The sequence below is a fragment of the Oncorhynchus mykiss genome, chromosome 16, assembly GCF_013265735.2.
Source record: "Oncorhynchus mykiss isolate Arlee chromosome 16, USDA_OmykA_1.1, whole genome shotgun sequence".
Taxonomy (NCBI): Eukaryota; Metazoa; Chordata; class Actinopteri; order Salmoniformes; family Salmonidae; genus Oncorhynchus; species Oncorhynchus mykiss.
Window position 1 is genome coordinate 28,245,566 of NC_048580.1, and position 22,237 is coordinate 28,267,802.

General features: G+C 38.3%; 1 protein-coding gene across 1 annotated transcript; it reads left to right on the plus strand.

The window, feature by feature from the left end:
* Positions 1-14,717: 14,717 nt before the first annotated feature.
* Positions 14,718-20,457, plus strand: cabp5a (calcium binding protein 5a). Its single transcript, XM_036945853.1, has 7 exons — positions 14,718-14,877; positions 15,786-15,835; positions 17,186-17,216; positions 17,610-17,753; positions 18,080-18,189; positions 19,756-19,903; positions 20,219-20,457. Exons 2-7 carry the CDS (start codon positions 15,788-15,790, stop codon positions 20,245-20,247), a joined length of 510 nt encoding a protein of 169 aa, XP_036801748.1. The 5' UTR covers positions 14,718-14,877; positions 15,786-15,787; the 3' UTR covers positions 20,248-20,457.
* Positions 20,458-22,237: the final 1,780 nt, after the last annotated feature.

The window sequence follows — 22,237 nt, forward strand, 5'->3', positions numbered from 1 at the left end:
GGTAACTCTAATGAACTTATCCTCTGTAGCAGAGGTAACTCTGGTTCTTCCTTCCCTGTGGCGGTCCTCATGAGAACCAGTTTCATCATAATGCTTGATGTTTTTTGCACTTGAACATTTTTCAAAGTTCTTGAAGTTTTCCGTATTGACTGACCTTCATGTCTTAAAGTAATGATGGACTGTTCTTGCCATAATATGGACTTGGTCTTTTACCAGATAGGGCTGTCTTCTGTATACCACCCTTATCTTGTCAAAACACAACTGATTGGCTTAAACGCATTAAGAAGGTAAGAAATTCCACAAATTAACATTTTAACAAGGCACATCTGTTAATTGAAATGCATTCCAGGTGACTACCTCATTAAGCTGGTTGAGAGAATGCCAAGACTGTGCAAAGCTGACATCAAGGCAAAGGGTACTACATTGAAGAAACCCAAATTTAAAATATATTTTGATTTGTTTAACACTTTTTTGGTTACTTCATGATTCCATATGTGTTATTATTATTATTCTACAATGTAGAAAATATTAAAAATAAAGAAAAACACTGGAACTAGTAGGTGTGTCCAAACTTTTGAATGGTACTGTATATACACATATACCGTACATACACAAATATACATACAGTGCATTCGGAAAAAAATCAGATGCCTTCCCTTTTTCCACATTTTGTTATGTTACAGCCTTATTCTAAAATTCTCTCCTTATTCTAAATTTCCCCTCTTCAACCTACAGTGAAGCATGGTGTTGGCAGCATCATGCTGTGGGGATGTTTTTCAGCGGGAGGGACTGGGAGACTAGTCAGGATCGAGGGAAAGATGAATGGAGCAAAGTACAGAGTGATCCTTGATGAAAACCTGCTCCAGAGTGCTCAGGACCTCAGACTGGGTCAAAGGTTCACCTTCCAACAGGACAATGACCCTAGCACACATCCTAGACAATGCAGGAGTGCCTTCGGGACAAGTCTCTGAATGTCCTTGAGTGAACCCGATCGAACATCTCTGGAGAGATCTGAAAATCATCCAACCTGACAGAGGTTGAGAGGAACTGCAGAGAATAAGTACTGGTGTGCCAAGCTTGTAGAGTCATACCCAAGAAGACTCAAGGCTGTAATCACTGCCAAAGGTGCTTCAACAAAGTACTGAGTAAAGGGTCTGAATACTTATGTAAATGTGAGATTTTAGTTTTTTTAAATTTGATACATTTGCAAAAATGTCTAAAAATCGGTTTTTGCTTTTTCCCAATGGGGTATTGTGTGTAGATTGATGAGGAGAAACATTTTATTTAATCCATTTTAGAATAAGGCTGTAACGTAACAAAATCTTTAAAATGTCAAGGGGTCTGAATACTTTCCGAATGCACTGTACATATTTATACAAGTATGTTGTGACACCATTAATGTGATGACTGTTATTTTATCCAATTAACTGTTATGCACGTGAGTGAGGACCCAAAAGCGGTTTAACAAAAACAGAGTCCTTTAATGTCAAAACACAGGGAAGACATAGATCCTCTTCGGATGTATATAATGGCAAAATAGACAACCCGCAGAGAGGGCGACAAATTAATCATAAAGTCCTTCTGATATTTACAGAAGAGTCCCCCTTCTTAGCAGCAGAGGAGAATAGCTGGGTTAGAGTCCCCTTCTTAGCAGCAGAGGAGAATAGCTGGGTTAGCGGCGACAGACTGCTGGTCTCTGTGGGAAGGCGCGGGTCGTAGAGGACAGAGGTACCTGATCACACGTAGCATCAGATGAACAGGCAGATTCCGACAGGACAGGACAAGGGTGAAGCAAACAAGACGATAGTTTGGTTCTGGCATGAGAAACTCAAACGAGAATCTGACAAAGACAGAAGCAGGAACAGAGAGAGAAATAGAGACCTAATCAGAGGGAAAAAAGGAACAGGTGGGAAAAGGGTGAACGAGGTAGTTAGAGAAGATGAGGAACAGCTGGGGGAAGGAGAGGAAGAGAAGGTAACCTAATACGACCAGCAGAGGGAGACGGAGTGAAGAGAAAGAACAGGAACAAGACATAATATGACAATACATGACATTAACTATGTTTAATTATTACGTGATTAAATTAGTCATGAACTAACTCATCAGCAATCTTGGTGGAACCACAGGAAAAGTTATTTAACGAGTTACTATCTCCCGACGTAAACTCTAAAGATATAAATAGCTCTTACTTCAAAAACAGTCAATTATTAATTATCATTAGCTCAAATCAGTCTCATTCTGAACGTTGTAATATTCTATAAATCTGCATGAACCCTAGTCTACACGATGACTCAGTGATACACAAATTTTCTTAATTATTTATTTACTAACTAACTAAATAATAAATCACACAGAAATACACAAACACACACAATATAGGATGAATTGATTTACCAACATAATGCAATGAAAAGTCCCTAGCGGACTAACCTGATATGACGGCTTGTTACACAATGAAAGGGGTGGGGAAAGAAAGAGCGGGAGAAGGAGAGACCAATGAATTCAACTATCGTACATACAGTTGAATAATACGCTCATCGTAAATATGGATATTTAGCACCCTAACAACCGCTCATTCGGATTTAGAAATGAAACATATATTTACGCTTACAGTTGAAGTCGGAAGTTTACATACACTTAGGTTGGAGTCGATAAAACTCGTTTTTCAACCACTCCACAAATTTCTTGTTAGCAAACTATAGTTTTGGCAAGTCGGTTAGGACATCTACTTTGTGCATGACACAAGTTATTTTTGTATCAATTGTTTACAGACAGATTATTTCACTTATAATTCACTGTATCACAATTCCAGTGGGTCAGAAGTTTACATACACTAAGATGACTATGCCTCTAAACAGCTTGGAAAATTCCAGAAAATTATGTCATTGCTTTAGAAGCTTCTGATAGGCTAATTGACATAATTTGAGTCAATTGGAGGTGTACCTAGGCCTACCTTCAAACTCAGTGCCTCTTTGCTTGACATCATGGGAAAATCAAAATAAATCTGCCAAGACATCAGAGAAAAAAGTATAGACCTCCAAAAGTCTGGTTCATCCTTGGGAGCAATTTCCAAACGCCTGAGGGTACCACGTTCATCTGTACAAACAATAGTATGCAAGTATAAACACCATGGGACCACGCAGCCGTCATACCGCTCTGTCTCCTAGAGATGAACATACTTTGATGCGAAAAGTGCAAATCAATCCCAGAACAACAGCAAAGGACCTGGCAAAATGGCTTAAGGACAACAAAGTCAAGGTATTGGAGTGACCATCACAAAGCCCTGACCTCAATCCTACAGAAAATTTGTTGGCAGAACTGAAAAAGCGTGCGCAAGAAAGGAGGCCTAGAATCCTGACTCAGTTACACCAGCTCTGTCAGGAGGAATGGGTAACAATTCACCCAACTTATTGTGGGAAGCTTGTAGAAGGCTACCCAAAACATTTGACCCAAGTTAAACAATTTAAAGGCATTGTTACCAAATACTAATTGAGTGTATGTAAACTTCTGACCCACTGGGAATGTGATGAAAGAAATAAAAGCTGAAATAAATCATTCTCTCTACTATTATTCTGACATTTTACTTTCTTAAAATAAAGTGGTGATCTTAACTCAATTAAGACGTGGAATTTTTACTAGGATTAAATGTCAGGAATTGTGGAAAAACTGAGTTTAAATGTAGTTGGCGAAGGTGTATGTACTTCCGACTTCAGCTGTAGATGTCTTTGTCTGTCATCTCTTTGTTGAAACCACTCGATCCGTCTGTGACGAATAGTTTGACAGAAAGTTTCTGGTTCGCAGTCGGAGGCCCATGGGGCGGTGCACAATTGGCCTAGCGTTGTCTGGGTTAGGGAGGGTTTGGCAGGCAGGGATATCCTTGTTTCATTGCGCACTAGCGACTCCTGTGACGGGCTGGGCGCAGTGCACGCTGACCAGGTCGTTAGGTGTACGGTGTTTCCTTTGTTAAGAAGCAGTGCGGCTTGGTTGGGTTGTGTTTCGGAGGATGCATGGCTCTCGACCTTTGCCTCCCCGAGTCCGTACGGGAGTTGCAGCAATGAGACAAGACAGTAACTACTAACAATTGGATACTACGAAATTGGGGAGTAAAAGGGGGTAAAAGCTGTTGTTTTTTTTATAAAAAAGAATCTGGTTGTGTAATTCTCTGAGTTTCCACCAGAGGTCACAATGTCCTCATTTGTAATAGGCTTCTTTGTCTCTGAGTGTTCGTTAGACTGGGTACACCAGAGGAATAGACGCTGTGGTCTTGGTCAAGTTTACTAGACTAAAGTACTTAAACAGCTGCAGATTGAATGTTCCGAGGTAGTCTTTATCTTCTTCACTCGAACGTTTGAGTCTTACCATTTTCTGGTCTGGTAGTTTTAAACCATTTCAAAGTGTAGCGCTTTCTGGTCTAGTAGAGTCTAGCCATTCGTGACGTCCGGCTCATCACCGACCGCCTGCTTGGTCTAATGTACATTTTGTTAGAAGTCCTTTTATGCACTCTGGAAAAAGGGGCGTTCCATCCTGTAGGCATAATGTCTGTGCTCACGTGGGTGTGGTTTCTGACTGGGTAAAACTTTATATGACAACAATTATCTAATTTAGAAGGCTGAAATCCCATTGCCAAATTTTTACAAATAGTTTCATATTTAATCATATAAGTTTTACAAAATGTTTATGTAAATCTGATAACTGGGACATATATCTTGTTATACCATCTCTAATGACATTACAAAACAACAACTGATTTGACATGATTATTGTTTGGAGCCCCACTAACCATTTCCCCCATTATTTATCTTAAAAATATTGTTTCAGTGTCCAATCTTTTGGTGTGAAAGTACTACAAAGTCTCTCTCTGTTGTAACAAAGACTCAGACATTCCATTCTCAATACTGGAAAGGCAAGAGAGAGAAAGTTTATGACCTGTCGTTAAGTCATACAACCAGCCCATCTCCCCCTCTTTCCTCCCTGGTGGGAGAGCGAGGGGGAGCTCTCTTTGATCCTCACCCAGTAGGGCAAGTCATGACATAAATATCAATATTTTTAAATTTACCTTCCTTTATTATTTTCCCCTAATCCTACTGCCCATCTCCTAACATGAGTAAACTAATGGACAACACTTAGGCTTCTACTTCCAACTTATACATATACTTTTGACAGACACAATGTATTTTACAATAGTTATCTTTTTTTTGTTTTTAATCCCATCCTTCAGCTACCATCAACCCCTCCCATTTATCTCTGAAGCCCATCCAGTTAGATTTATTTTTGCCATATATTTTTAACTGTGCTGTGTCACAAAAGTTTTGAACCTATATACATTTTACGGACACGGTATATTTTACATTAGTTATCTTGTTTTTAATCCCACTCTTCAGCTCCACTCAACCACTCCCATCTCTTAACACCATCCATTTTTTATTTCTATTTGCCATATATATTTCAACAGTGATGTGATGTTTCACAAAAGTTCTCAACCTTTCTATTCTATTCTATTGTAAATTAAAGATAAACATTTTTGCTAAAAGTATTATTATATTATTTATCGATTGACTATGACATTTCAAATCACCCAGTAGTGCTATCAGCCGCTCCAGGTAAATGTTGCACTCTTCAATCGTTTCTGGACCTTTATTCAAAAACAAGCTACACAGTACCAAAACAAATAATCTGATGATTCTGGCTCTTCACAGCAAAATCTGCAGAGCTGGGATGGTTGTATCCCCCATATATATATAATGTATATATATATATATATATATATATATATATATATATATATATATATATACAGTATATATATATATATATATATATATATATATATATATATATATATATATATATATATATATATATATATATATATAAAACACTCTATTGATTGCAAGAATGTTGTGTAATAATTTAAGCAGAAAAATATAAGTTTTGAATCTACCGAAGTTTTGCGTATCAGTTCATAAACCATGTGCCATGGAATCGGTACATAAAAAATCGGTACATCTTTGCCCAACTATTTTGCAATATATATGGCACAGCTGTCATTTTTTTGGTCCTAAAATGAAACTGGTATACTTTTTTATTAATCACAATCTTCTTTGACCAATTTTGGTCTTTAATGCAGGGCCAACAGTCAAGTTCCTCTTCCCACTTCCACTCGCCTCTTCCATTTTTGTGGTAAAGCTGCAATTAGTTGGTTTTATTCTGGGTAGAGCAGACATTTCAATATATTTTTGTTAGCTGCATGTGTGATATAACTCCAACAGTCCTATTTATGATAGAATTTACAAAGATTCTAACTTTTTTTAAATCAATTAGTATATTTGAGTTTAACCACAATATTTGTTGTATTGTTAGTTCTGTCTTTTCTGGTGGATTAAACTGAAATTGCAAACAACTTTCTATGGCTTGTTTTAAAAATAGGGATATTTTGTAGATTATTTAAAAGTGAAAGGTTGTAATCTGAATAAAGGGGAAAAGGCTATTCTTGAACATGGGGTGAGACATTCTTACTAATCTGCTAGAGAAAAAGTTTGGATTAAATATAATTTTTGCATGACTGACACTTTTATTTAGAGGTGTAATGCTTTAATATTTAATCATTTCTGCCCTCCATATATATATATATTCATTATATAAACAGGCCCGTTTAATTTTGCCTGGCTTGCCAATCCAAATTAAATTAAAGATTTTTTGCTCATATAATTTAAAAAAAACAGGTCGCAAGGTGTAGGAAAGACCATAAGCAGATAGGTAAACTGGGACATGACTAAAGAGTTCATCAGGGTGATTTTTCCACAAAAAGACAGGAATTTTCCTTTCCATGGCAGCAAAATCGTATCTATTTTTGCCAACTTTCTATTAAAATGGACCGGATCTTTGTATTTACCACTTGCCACCTGCTTCAGTAATAATGAAATCAGACCTTCTTGTTGAGTATCTGATAATCTACCGTTTTTGTGGGTGTGGTTGAAACATGCTAATATTTGTCCTCTGAATATATCAAAAAAAGTTTGGTATACCTCCACTGGTATGGCATCTAACCCAGAGTTTTCCAGACTTAAATGCTTTAATTGCATCAAGAAGTTCTTCCTCTGTAATTTGGCCTTCACATGAGTCTTGCTGTACAGCTGTTCATTTTACATTATTAATAGAAAAATAATCCATACAGTTATTTTTGGTTCGTGGAGATGGAGGAGACTGAAATGAAAACATGTGCTTAAAGAACTTTGCTTCCTCTTTCAAAATATTGTTTGGTGAATCATTTGTCACAAAATTCAAAAATTATTTTTGGTAGATTCAAAAATTATTTGGTGCATTTTCCCCCATGTTTCATTCAGTTCTCTTTATTTTTTTACAATATATACTACACTTGAACCTTCTTGAATAAGTTCCTCAATTTCTTTTTGTTTTTCCTCTAACTTGTTATGTTCCACTATGGTACAGTTTTTATTGCTATCTATCTGTACTATTAGTCCTTCCATTTGTTTTGTTAATATGGACTCTTTTGACCTAAATTGCTTTTGTTTTAGAGATGAGTACTGAACTGCATGGCCTCGAAAGGCACATTTAAAAGTGTCTCATACAATAAGGGGATCTGCTGTACCTATGTTGGTAAACGTTATTTACAAATTCTTAGGCTTTGATTACATTTCCAATATCCTCTCCCACGTGGAAATTCTGTAAGAGTAATATAAATGCCAATTAGTTGATGGTCCAACCGCATTCTGTCCCCATCAACACATTTTTTTTGTTTTTGGTGCCAGCGAGAATGACATAAGAAAGTAATCAAGACATTAATATAAATTAATAAATGTGGTACTCATAAACTGTTCCATAAACAATGGCTGGTAATTTATATTAGTCATCTCTTTTGATAAGTGACAGAGATTATAGGACGATCGTCAGTCACACCGAGATAACATGAAAAGCATTAGTTGCGTAGTAGATAAGTATTCAATACTCTATCGTGCTTCATTGTCACTCATGCACACACTATCCTTTGCTCTCATAATCCACTCAACGTAATCTCTGTTGTGCAATATTAAAGTCAAAACACCACAACAAAATGTAAATACAAGGGAAAAAATGCTTACACCATTCAACATTGTGTCATCAATTCTGTATCTCTGTTTCTTTTCTTGTGGACCATCTGACTTTATTATTTTCAAATCTGAAACCATGATCTCCAGATCTAAGCAACACGTTGGTATAGAAAACCCTACTATGTCAATCTGCTGCAGCCTGCGATTATTAATATTACACAATGAATTATGTATACGTTATGAAGGTGTAATATTTAAATTACATGAATTCAATTCAACTCAAGTTAATGCAATTCAATTCAACTTTATTAATCACACAGGGGGAAATTAAGAAAGGCAAGTCTGTTTAAATATCAAACCGACACAAAACCCGCAACATAAAAAAATACAGTATACACTAGACGTCACATTGCCCAATACAATACATCACCCCATACCATAAAAAATACAGTATACACTAGACGTCACATTGCCCAATACAATACATCACCCCATACCATAAAAAATACAGTATACACTAGACGTCAAATTGCCCAATACAATACATCACCCCATACCATAAAAAATACAGTATACACTAGACGTCACATTGCCCAATACAATACATCACCCCATACCATAAAAAATACAGTATACACTAGACGTCACATTGCCCAATACAATACATCACCCCATACCATAAAAAATACAGTATACACTAGACGTCACATTGCCCAATACAATACATCACCCCATACCATAAAAAATACAAAACACAGAAATACACAAGACAACAGGCTTACAGATTTAAATGTGTAATGCAAATGTTCTGAAGTTCTGTTGATGTGACAATGTTTTCATGCTTTTAAATGTTTTAAGGACCCTGTATTTAAGAGTTATTACAGATGTGGGGGCAGCAGGTAGCCTAGTGGTTAGAGTGTGTGCCAGTAACCGAACGGTTGCTAGATCAAATCCCAGAGCTGACAAGGTAAAAATCTGTTGTTCTGCCCCTGAACAAGGCAGTTAACCCACTGTTCCTAGGTTGTCAGTGTAAATAAGAATTTGTTCTTAACTGACTTGCCTAGTTAAATAAAAATGTGTAAACTGTATGAATTCATTATTATGATCAGCTTTTAATTGCCAAACATAAGAAAATCATCACAACATTTACATTTCTAAAACCTTCAGACTGAAGATAACATGTTTTTGATTGCTAAGTCTAAAAACACCCAAACAAACAATGACATCACTAAAATCTAGATGATCCATTTTCTTATTTATATTCCCAGACTCATCCAAAATGTTTGATCTTTATCTGTACTTTGGTTCTTCATCCTTTGCAATTGGAATTTGACCATATTTTAGATTATACTGTCACACCATGCCACCCTGTCCCCACTAGTCTCTCTAGACAGACAACAAAACACAGAACAGAAAATAAACACCCACAATTCAAAAGTGAAACCAGGCTACCTAAGTTTGATTCTCAATCAGGGACAACGATTGACAGCTGCCTCTGATTGAGAACCATACCAAGCCGAACACAGAAAATCCCAAATTATAGAAAAAACAACATAGCCAACCCACCCAACTCACGCCCTGAACATACTAAAACAAAGACATAACAAAGGAACTAAGGTCAGAACGTGACATTGGGACTCTTAAAAACAAATGCCATTGATTCTTGAAGAATTGAACTTACACATGCCTCATGAGCTTAGTTCAACTGTCTTTCCACAACTGAACCCCAAATACTGTATATAAGCCTGTTTTACTCCATTGTTTGTAAACAATGTAATTGTAAACAAACACTGTATGGCTTAAAAATATGGTGAAAACTATCCATTTCAGTTCTTGCAGCCATAGCTCTGTTTGTTCATTTGAGATTGGTTGAATTTCTCCAGCCCCATCCATTAGCCGTTTACCCCTACTTTGTTGTTGTTTGAATCGCAAATCAAACTCTGACAGCTGCCCAGCCTGACTTGAAATCCATCTATCCCTCTCAAAACCTTCCATTTATTTCACCTCTATATCTTTCCCTCTGTCCATCTCCCGTGCTTACAAATATCTGTGCATTAGAATATAGAATTAGTGGTCTAATATAGATGTGTTTACTAAGAAGCTGAAAATAAAACTGGGTTTTTTAATTTAACCAGGCATGTCCTTTAAGAACAAATTCTTATTTACAATGACGGCCTACCCCGGCCAAACCCTAACAACGTGTCAATTGTGAGACTCCCTATGGGACTCCCAATCACGGCCGGTTGTGATACAGCCTGGAATCAAACCAGGGTCTGTAGTGACACCTCTAGCACTGAGATGCAGTGCCTTAGACCACTGAGCCACTCGGGAGCCCGAAACATTTCTCGGATTCTTGTATAGAAATACAGTAGGTTGTGCCTCTCGCTTAAGAGTAGAAAGCAGATCATTCAGTCGACATTCCTTCCGGTCCTAGACTGTGGCGACATCATCAACATGAATGCAGCTGCCACATCATTAAAACCGTTAGATGCAATTTACCACAGCGCAGTCTGTTCATTTATTCTTGAAATTCCTTCTGTCACTACAGGTTTAGGTAAAATGGCTTTAAGTTTCCTCTCACCTCACTTATGGAACAATGTTCCGAATACCCTACAGTTGAGCACATTGGTGCCTTTCGGGCAATTCAGATTGTTGGTAGAGGAATATGGTTGTTTTTTTATAATTGTGGTTTTTGTATTTCCTTGGTCTTGTCATTCAGGGCTCCCTTGGAAAATAAACCTTGGTCTCATAGGGACTCCCCTGCCTAAAAAAAAGGTTCAATTAAATAAAATCAAAACATGCCGTACTCTTTACCCTTTTTCTTCCTCCCTCTCTACCCCACATCCCCCATTCCCTTCTCTCCCCCCATTCCCTCTCTCACCTAACTCAGCCTTACGTAACCTCAGCCGCTGCCCCAGCGGCGCAATAACCAAAATTATAATGAAATCTGTATAAGTTCCTGTCGGGCTAAAGCCGTGGATTAAATCTCTTATGCAAACAGATTTTCGATGATTTTACATAACAGCTCGAGACAGGCAGAGGGGAAAGGGTCAGGACTGTGGACACAGTCACACACACACACATACACAGTCAGGACCCTGGCCCACTGATATGCTATTATGCTCTTCAAGTTACAATGTTTTGTAACTTGTATTCTATGGAGAAAATAGTTTATTCCTTTTGTTACATATGTATGTTAACAATATCCGTTGAGCTTATCACACTATACAGTATATTTTTTATTTCACCTTTATTTAACCAGGAAGGCTAGTTGAGAACAAGTTCTCATTTACAACTGCGACCTGACCAAGATAAAGCTAAGCAGTGTGACACAAACAACAACACAGAGTTACACATGGAATAAACAAGCATACAGTCAATAACACAATAGAAAAAAAAGAAAGTCTATATACAGGGTGTGCAAATGGCATGAGGAGGTAAGGCAATAAATAGGCCACAGTAGCGAAGTAATTACAGTTTAGCAGATTAACACTGGAGTGATAGATGAGCAGATGATGATGTGCAAGTAGTGATACTGGTGTGCAAAAGAGCCGAAAAGTAAATAAAAACGATATGGGGATGAGGTAGGTAGATTGGGTGGGCTATTTACAGATGGGCTATATACAACTGCAGGGATCGGTTAGCTGCTCAGATAGCTGATGTTTAAAGTGACTGACCAGGTTTAGCAGCTCTTTCAGAGCATCTGCTATCTGGATTTGGGTGAAAGAGACACTGGGGAGGCTCGGGCAGGTAGCTGCGGGGGGGGGGGGGGGGGGGGGGGGGGGGCTGTTGGCTGGGGTTGGGGTAGCCAGAAGGAAAGCATGGCCAGACGTAGAGAAATGCTTATTGAAATGTTCGATTATCATGGATTTATCGGTGGTGACCGTGCTACCTAGCCTCAGGGCAGTGGGCAGCTGGGAGGAGGTGCTCTTGTTTTCCATGGACTTTACAGTGTCCCAAAACTTTTTGGAGCTAGAGCTACAGGATGCAAATTTCAGTTTGAAAAAGCTAGCCTTTGCTTTCCTGACTAACTGCGTGTATTGGTTCCTGACTTCCCTGAACAGTTGCATATCGCAGGGACTTTCTGGTCAAGAGCAGTCAGGTCTGGAGTGAACCAAGGGCTACATCTGTTCTTAGTTCTACATTTTTTGAAAGGGGCATGCTTATTTAAGATGGTGAGGAAATTACTTTTAAAGAATTACCAGGCATCCTCCACTTATGGGATGAGGTCAATATCCATCCAGGATACCCGGGCCAGGTCGATTAGAAAGGCCTGCTCGCAGAAGTGTTTCAGGGAGCATTTGACAGTGATGAGGGCTGGTCGTTTGACCGCAGACCCATAGTGCATGCAGGCAATGAGGCAGTGATTGCTGAGATCCTGACTGAAAACAGCAGAGGTGTATTTGAAGTACAAGTTCGTCAGGATAATATCGATGAGGGTGCCCATGTTTATGAATTTAGGGTTGTACCTGGTGGGTTCCTTGATAATTTGTGTGAGATTGAGGGCATCTATCTTAGATTGTAGGACTGCTGGGGTGTTAAGCATATCCCAGTTTAGGCCACCTAACAGAATGAACTCTGAAGATTGATGAGGGCCAACCAATTCACATGTGGTGTCCAGGGCACAGCTGGGAGCTGAGGGGGGTCTATAACAGGGGGCAACAGTGAGAGACTTATTTCATATGATGTATATGGGTCTTTCTATAAATATTGGGGCCAATGTGTGACATTGGGATGGTTTAAAAAAAAAAAAGATTTTCATGCAGTTCCACGTGTACTTAAAGGAATATATAAAAGTGAATATATTCAAATTAGCCCATAACTCTATCTATACAACAACATAGGCCTAGGACTAAACATCATTTAACTTTAAGCAGGGTTCATAAAGACATTGGCAAGTCAAATTCAAGGACATTCAGGGACTTTTTCAAGCACTTCATTGTAATTTCCAAGGACCGCAACGTTATACAATTGAATAATTTATATACTTGTAAATATAAAAGGCCTGCTCGGTCCTCCTTTTCCTGTAGTTCACAATCATCTCCTTTGTCTTGATCACATTGAGGGAAAGGTTGTTGTCCTTGCACCACACGGTCAGGTCTCTGACCTCCTCCCTATAGGCTGTCTCATCGTTGTCTGTGATCAGGCCTACCACTGTTGTGTCATCGGCAAACTTAATGATGGTGTTGGAGTCGTGCCTGGCCGTGCAGTCATGAGTGAACAGGGAGTACATGTGGGGACTGAGGACGCACCCTGAGGGGTCCCCGTGTTGAGGATCAGCATGGCGGATGTGTTGTTACCTACCCTTTCCACCTGGGGGCAGTCCATCAGGAAGTCCAGGATCCAGTTGCAGAGGGAGCTGTTTATTCCCAGGGTCCTTAACTTAGTGATTAGCTTTGAGGGCACTATGGTGTTGAACGCTGAGCTGTAGTCAATGAATAGCATTCTCACATAGGTGTTCCTTTGTCCAGGTGTGAAAGGGCAGTGTGGAGTGCAATAGAGATTGCATCATCTGTGGATCTGTTGGGGCGGTATGCAAATTGGAGTGGGTCTAGTGTCTTTGGGATAATGGTATTGATGTGAGCCATGACCAGACTTTCAAAGCATTTCATGGCTACAGATGTGATTGCTACGGGTCGGTAGTCATTTAGGCAGGTTACCTTAGTGTTTTTTGGCACAGGGACTATGGTGGTCTGCTTGAAACATGTTGGTATAACAGACTCAGACAGGGAGAGGTTGAATGTCAGTGAAGACACTTGCCAGATGGTCAGCACATTCTCGGAGTACATGTCCTGGTAATCTGTCTGGCTCTGCGGCCTTGTGAATGTTGACCTGTTTTACAGTCTTACTTGGGTGTGGAGAGCATGATGACATAGTCGTCCGGAACAGCTAATTCTCTCATGCGTGTTTCAGTGTTACTTGCCTCGTATCGAGCATATACGTTTTTTAGCTCGTCTGGAAGGCTCATATCACTGGACAGCTATCGGCTGTGCTTTCCTTTGCAGTCTGTAGTAGTTTGCAAGTCCTGCCAGATTTGACGAGTGTCGGAGCTGGTTTAGTACGATTCGATCTTAGTCCTGTGTTGACGCTTTGCTTAACGAAATGTTAAGACGTTACACTGCATTTCTGAGCGGTCTATACAAAACACTGTCCAACAGTTAGATCCTGGATTCTTATAGGGTTCAAGTTCAATGTCTAATTTAACTGATTAATGCTTAATTTATGATATAATAACAACTTACACTGCCATAAATGCAAGAACAGAAAAGTAATGTTTTAAGTTACACGATTTTGGACAAATCCCTCAAGACACCGACCATGTCCATTATAAAGCGTTAAACAGGTTTTAAATCAACTCATCAATTGTATTTAATATAGCTATGATCCCCCTTATATCTTCATGGAATGACATGAAAGAATTGGGCAGATTATTATCAGTGACTTATCAACAGTTTGATAACAAGTTGTCCAGTGTAGGAAATCCTCACTGTTACCCTAGTTTATAAAAATACCCATATCAGTTGTAATCATTTACAACCGATTCGATCATCCATGACCAGCCTTCCAAACCCTCCCCCATCCCACTCCTGTCACTCATATACCCCTCCATCCTAAATGCAACCTCAGACACACCACACCTTCTCACCATCCTCACAGAATTCAAGAGTGTCGGTCAGTCAGACAGAGAGGCAGGGCAGACTGCTGAAAGGGGGAGTGGACACATATAGAGCAGAGGGGAAAAGAGGAGAAGAGAGAAAGAGGGCTATCCACTCATCTCCGACAGTAGGGATATTGATGCGCATACTTGAGTGAAGAGGAAAATAAAACGGTAAGTGAATATACACCATTCTGTTTTGTTTACAAAATCGCAACATTTGCAGATAAACATCATGATGATAATGCCTGCATTAATTTACTGTGTGACAGTCATAGATGCTGTATGTGGATTAAAAAGCCTACAATGGAAATGGAAAGGAAACTACAATGGATTTTCACCATGCATATAGTTTTAGTATCAATACATATGTTTTATTGAAAAACAACACGCACTCTTATCCAGAGTGACTTGCTTGGGTTAAGCGCCTTGCTCATGGGCATATCGACAGATTTTCACCTAGTCGGCTCGGTGATTCGAACCAGCATCCTTACGGTTTTACTGGCCCAACACTGTTGACCGCTAGGCTACCTGCCGCTATACTGTTAGGTTACCTGACACACACACACACACACACACACACACACACACACACACACACACACACACACACACACACACACACACACACACACACACACACACACACACACACACACACACACACACACACACACACACACACACACTCACTCACACTTTTTTAAACTAACTTAATTTGCTGATAGCTACTTTACTGAGGAAAAATGTTCTTACTATGACTGAGATATGTGGTTGTCTTACCTAGCTATTTTAAGATGAATGCACTAACTGTAAGTCGCTCTGGATAAGAGCGTCTGCTAAATAACTCAAATGTAAATGTGAAGTACAAACACTCAAAGTACAAACATATACTTTAAATATTAACATGTATAAATATTCAATCCTGTAGATCACAAAAACAGACTAGTCAGTGCAGACTAATCCTGTCCCCCCCAGGTGATGCCAAACACAGAAGAGTAGAGTACAATAAAGTAAAATACATTTAATTAAAGAACGACAAGGGACCTTTGCTAATCTTTGACTGTTTCCCTATCTAACAGACATGAGTTTAGGAGCAGCATGTGTCTTCCTGAGGGGAGGGAAGCATATTGTAAGTTTTACAAACATTTTATTCTAAAATATGCTGTGTGTGTGGAAGTGCTGGCAAACTAATATGATATGTTGAGTGGATTGTGAAGAAAAAAAATATTATAGAGAGAGAGAGACATATTTATGTTTATTTATTTTCCCTTTTGTACTTGAACTATCTGCACATCGTTACAACACTGTATATGGCCATGATATGACATTTAAAATGTCTCCATTCCTTTGTAACTTTTGTGAGTGTAATGTTCACTGTTCATTTTTTATTGTTTATTTAACCTTTGTTTATTATCTATTTCTCTTGCTTTGCCAATATATCCCTTTGAATTGAATTTAATTGAGAGAGAGTGAGAGAGAAAGAGAGAAAGATGGGCATTATCTCTCTACCTGCTAGCAGCGTTGGGGAAGCTACTTTGAAAATATAGTTTACCAAGCTACCAATTTATTCACACTGGAAGAAGTTAAGCTACACTAAAGCTACCCTTAAGAAAATGTAGTTTACTTAACTAAAGTTACTTTTATAAAGTCATTCATTACATTTATTTAAAGACCAACACACTTACACACACAAAAGCTTAAGGATAATTTTAGTATAGCTTAACTTCTTCTAATGTGAATAGACTACAATTTGCAAGACAGATCACTTTCACAGCCATATGCTACCAGAATGTGTAATATAGCATATTTAACATTTAAAAAAAAAATTCAAGTGACAATTAAGTAGGTCTGATGCCGAAAAAGAAAACAAATTATTGCCTACATCACCTATTTTTTGTTTTATTTTTGCAAAAAAAATGTAGTTCCTGTAGTTAGCAACACCACTACATGGCAAAAAAGTAATTAACCAATAAAAAACTACCTAGATTTGAATTTAGTTCAACTACCACCAAGCTACTGCAAATAATGTAGTTAAATTACTAGCTGAACTACATGTGGTTCATACTCCCCAAATATTGCCTGCTAGATGGGCATTATCTTCATATATGGGTAGCTGCCTTGCACATGCACTCTAACCGCTCTAAATATCTGGGCATAATCTCATTTCGGTTTGTGTCATTTTAAATCAAAATGTTGGGTGCAATAGGGAAAGGATGCTTTTCATGTGTGAGCGCGCACGTGCGTGTGTGTGTGTGTGTGTGTGTGGGGGGGGGGGGGGGGGGTGAGAGAGAGTAGAAAAATATTAGATGTTGTGTTATAGAGAAATATTTGCATTATCATGTATCAAATGAAAAGCAAAAGTGTGCTTTTGGTAATATGTTAAATTGAAGTATTCTTCATGCAACTTACTGTACCATCTCTCTAAGCAGACATTCTATCAAATCCGACATAAATTTACTCTGGTAAATACTTTTTGCAGGACAGAGAGCTGGCCGATGACGAAATTGAAGGTAAAAGAAAATTGAGTCAGCGTCATCTCACTCTTTCCATTTGTCCTCCATTCCATTTGGTCAATGTAACAGGGTTTCTAAGTTATATTAGTAACTTTTTACAACCAATTTCTAAATAATGCTCAATGTTGGTTGATTTCTGATCAAATGGAAAATACTTTTTTATAAGATTATCCTTACAGTAAATTTCAAATGTCCATCTACCAATTATGTTTCATTTATCATGTATCTTGAAGAAAACTCAAAAACAGTCTTCATTCCATTATAGATGTACCCTCTGAAGCAAATGAAAATACAGAGAAAGAAATGTTCCAACTTCCCCAAGAGGTTTGCCAACTCTTGGTCTCTCACAGTATCTTTTTAGACTGATAAGTTGTTCCTACTGTCTCTCAGAGCTGCGCGAGGCGTTTGCTGAGTTCGACAAGGACAAGGATGGGCTGATCAGCTGCAAGGACCTGGGCAACCTGATGAGGACAATGGGCTACATGCCCACTGAGATGGAGCTGATCGAGCTGAGCCAGAACATCAACATGAACCGTGAGTCATTAGACAATTCTCTGTTGAAAATTCAAGAAACTTTCCCAGGTTCTAGAAAATTCCCAGGTTTGTCATAAATCCCGGTTGCAGGAATGAGGAGAGAATAAGCAGGGAGGGAATTCTCCAACTGGGGATCCTCCAACCAAGACTTCAGAAAAACCTGGGAACTTTGGGAAAGTTGCATGAATTTTGCAACCCTAGAAGTATTTCAGATAAATATACAATACTGAAGAGGACCACAGTACCAGAATAGCAGTCATAACTAGAGCAAATTAAGGTTAGTGGAACTCTCGTTATAATTGATTTAATCTCTTTCAATTTCCTAGTTGGTGGGAGAGTAGACTTTGAGGACTTTGTTGAGCTGATGGCCCCAAAGCTGCTGGCTGAGACTGCTGGGATGATCGGCGTGAAAGAACTGAAGGACGCTTTCAAAGAGGTGAGAGAGAGAAGTCTTCCAAGTTCCCTGAATAACCCATATGAAATGGTCAGGGAATTGTGCAAAGACAACCAACATGATACCCTAACAAAAAAAAACTTTCCTGATGCTCTCCCTATTCAACCATATCCAGTGGTGGAAGGTACTTAAGTAAACATACGTAACTCGTTTTTGGGGGTTATCTGTACTTTACTTTGCTATTTCTATTTTTGACAACTTTTACTCCACTACATTCCTAAAAGAATCAATGGACTTTTTACTCCATACATTTTCCCTGACACCCAAAAGTACTCGTTACATTTCTAATGTTTAGCAGGACAGGAAAATGGTCAAATTCACACACCTATCAAGAGAACATTCCTGGTCATCCCTACTGCCTTTGATCTGGTGGACTCAACACAAATGCTTTGTTTGTAAATTATTGCCTAACTATTGGAGTGTACACCTGTCTTGCCGTAATAAAAAAAAAAGCAAATTTTGCTGTCTGATTTGCTTAATATAATGATTATGAAATTATTTATACTTTTACTTTGACTTCTGATACTTAAGAATATTTTAGCAATTACAGTATATTTAAAACCAAATACTTTTAGACTTTTACTCAAGTAATATTTTACTGTGTGACTTTCATTTTTACTGGAGTGTCACGCTGGCATAAAGGATCCGGAGGCAGACGCAGGAATGCATAATAGTTTTTTTTATTAAACCCAAATTACGGCGTGCTGTGTAAAGGCACTGGGACGAAGACCAAACAAACACTTTACAAAAACACAGGGTTGAAACCCAAACAAAAGAGCGAAGAGTACCTCAAATAAATAACACATGCGCACAATGATCATCACACGGGACGAGACCCGTAACCATCTGTGCAATCCACAAGGGCACGAAAGCCCAGGTACTCACACGCACAGATGGATATTGTAACAATAATCGACAAGACCATGGAAATCATAGGGCACATATATACCAATACTAATCAGTGGGAATAGGGGCAGGTGTGCGTGATGAAAGTTCCGGAGGGATCCGTGACATTGAGTTATTTTCTATCAAGGTACCTTTACTTTTACTCAAGTATGACTATTGGGTATTTTTTCCACCACTGACCATAGAAAATCAAATGCTATTTGTCACATGTTGTGTAAACAACAGGCGTAGACTAACAGTGAAATGCTTACTAACAGGTTATTTTCCATCAGTGCGGAGTTAAAGAAAAACATAAAAACATCTCAAATAAAAATAGAAACAGTGACAAGAGGAATAAATACATAGTGAATAACGAATAACAATAAACAAGTCCAGTGTGCGTGCATAGAGTCAGTGCAAGATAGTTAGTTCAATATCACCATATCAAGACCATAATCCTACTTTTTTCTAGTTTTGTTATGATTTTGTATGATGGTAAGACTTTGTACATTCATACCATTCTCTTAACCAGGGTTTGGATCAATATTGTTTCAATTAGTCTGACTCTTTCATTGGAATTGTACTCTTCGCTACCCTCCGTTTAATAATATTATCTAGCTGGTTGATTATGCAAACTCAAATCCTTGCCCCCTCTCTGGTTAGTTTGACGCGGACGGAGACGGAGAGATCACAACAGAGGAGTTACGAAACGCCATGACCAAGCTGATGGGGGAGCACATGTCTCGAAGAGAGATTGACTCTGTGGTACGAGAGGCTGACAACAACGGTGACGGGACAGTAGACTTTGAAGGTAAGGAGAATTGACAATGGTCATCTAAACAACAACAAATAACATAGTCAGACGCTACAGTATTCTAGACACAAACAGCAGTAACACAGACGTCAACAATCGCAGCATAGACAAAACAACATAGATGACAAAAAACACAGCACCAATACACATTGACATTGTTGTTGTTGACCATTGAATCCTACTGTGGGGAATGAGGAGCTATTTGCAGAATATAAGTGATACAGATGTATATATTAATGAATGAACTGTATTTATATTTTGTACTGTATGTTTTGTGTAGTATCTTACATTCTCGTTTTTTCTCTCCCACAGAGTTTGTTAGAATGATGTCACGCCAGTGAGGAGGACTTCTTGGAAAAATGATTATTTCTCACACACACGTTTGTATTACTATCCTTGTGGGGATCAAACAATTGATTCCCATTAAAATCCTATTTTCCCTAACCCCTAACCCTAAGCCCTAAAATAGCCTTTTTCCTTGTTGGGACCGGCAAAATGTCCCCACAACCAAAACCAAACACAAACACAGCCCCGCACACACCCGCACACACACGCACACACACACACACACACACACACACACACACACACACACACACACACACACACACACACACACACACACACACACACACACACACACACACACACACACACACACACACACACACACACACACACACACAGGGCTGCAATTGATACACAGCCACACATTAACAGAAAGATAGAATGTCTATGCAATCTTCAGGATGTTTTTATGTAATTTGAAAAATTATATTAATACAATTATTTTATTAACACACATAATACAATAAAAATATATAATACAATAATTAATAACATGACCACAAATCATAAATGCTTTTTTCAAGCACATACATTGTTTTATGTAATTTGTATATGTATATGGGAAATTATGCAATTCTATTTGTCTAGCTTGTTTTTTGTTTCGTTTTTGAAGGTATTCTACAATAAATTATTCGGAAGAAAACACTTTGGTTATGTTTACCCTATGTCAAAGGAGCGTTAACATACCATTCTGAATCCAATTTCGGTTGAACAATCATCCGTTATCAATGTCCATGCATATGATATTTGGCAGACTTGATCAAATATATGTATCTTTACACTAACGGGGCATTCACATGGTCGTCGGATGTGGGAAACTTCCCAATAAGGAGGTCATAAGTCCAACATGTTTGTGTTCAAGTGCTTTTAAGTCAGAACAATTGTTCAACCAATACGATTTTAGCTAGCTAGACAATAAAGTTATCTAGCTTGCTTATCATTGACAATATGGTCAAACTAGCTACATTATTCACATTTACATATTTGTAAATATGTAAATATTTGTCAAAAACTAATTTGTGGTAATCTTTTAGTTGATAAAGTGAAAAGCCAGTGGTGAAACGTCACAACTTGGTTAATTAACATTTTCTCTGAGTTTCCCACTTGTAATTACGATCAGGAGGGTCATTCAAGTGAGATTTCCCAGTCGGAACTACGGACTTCAGATAACTCTAATAGCATGTGAACACCCCATAAATCCAGACCTCTTATAGAGACGGTTAGAGGCAACTCAGTGTGAAATAAGAGTGACACCATCAATTTATGAATGGAGTCAGACAGGATTAACCCCTGTAAATAAACAACATGTCCACTAATCTGCATTTCTTTGAAAATCATCAGAATCTCTGTAATCTGTGTAATGGAAGTTTGGTAGAGAACAGATGGTGGAGAAAGAAAGATGGAGTGGGAAAGCTGGGGAGTGGAGTTACTTAACGTAGCTGTCTGAAAGTGGCTTCATGAGATAAGGGGAAATATTTAATGTAAACGAGTGGAGAAAGTGATAAGGGGTAGAAAGGCAGATGTGAAGGAAGGAAGATATGAAATAATTACACATACATAGCTATTCAATGTTATACTTATACACATAGTTAATCAGTCTAAATAAAAATGCTTGTAACTGGTATTGACAGATCATCAATAGGTCTTCATATTCCAACAATCACACTAAGAATGAATTTATCAAACTACTATTGACCCAACATTACCATCATCGCGATTCTATTATTTGAGTGCTGACCCTTACGTTGATTTACATAATCGTAGAGCAAAGACTTCAAAGAAACTATACATTTTGGTATAAAAAATATTTTTATGATGAGTAAGATGTGACGATGAGTTTGCATAACGGAACACGTGGGTACTATGGGTATTTGGCTTGGGCAATGAAAAAGATAAGTCATTGTGATTACACTGTGGGATAAAAAGGTTCAGGATTTGATGTTGGTTGCATAGGGATAGGAAGGACGTTTGAAGGTTAAAAGT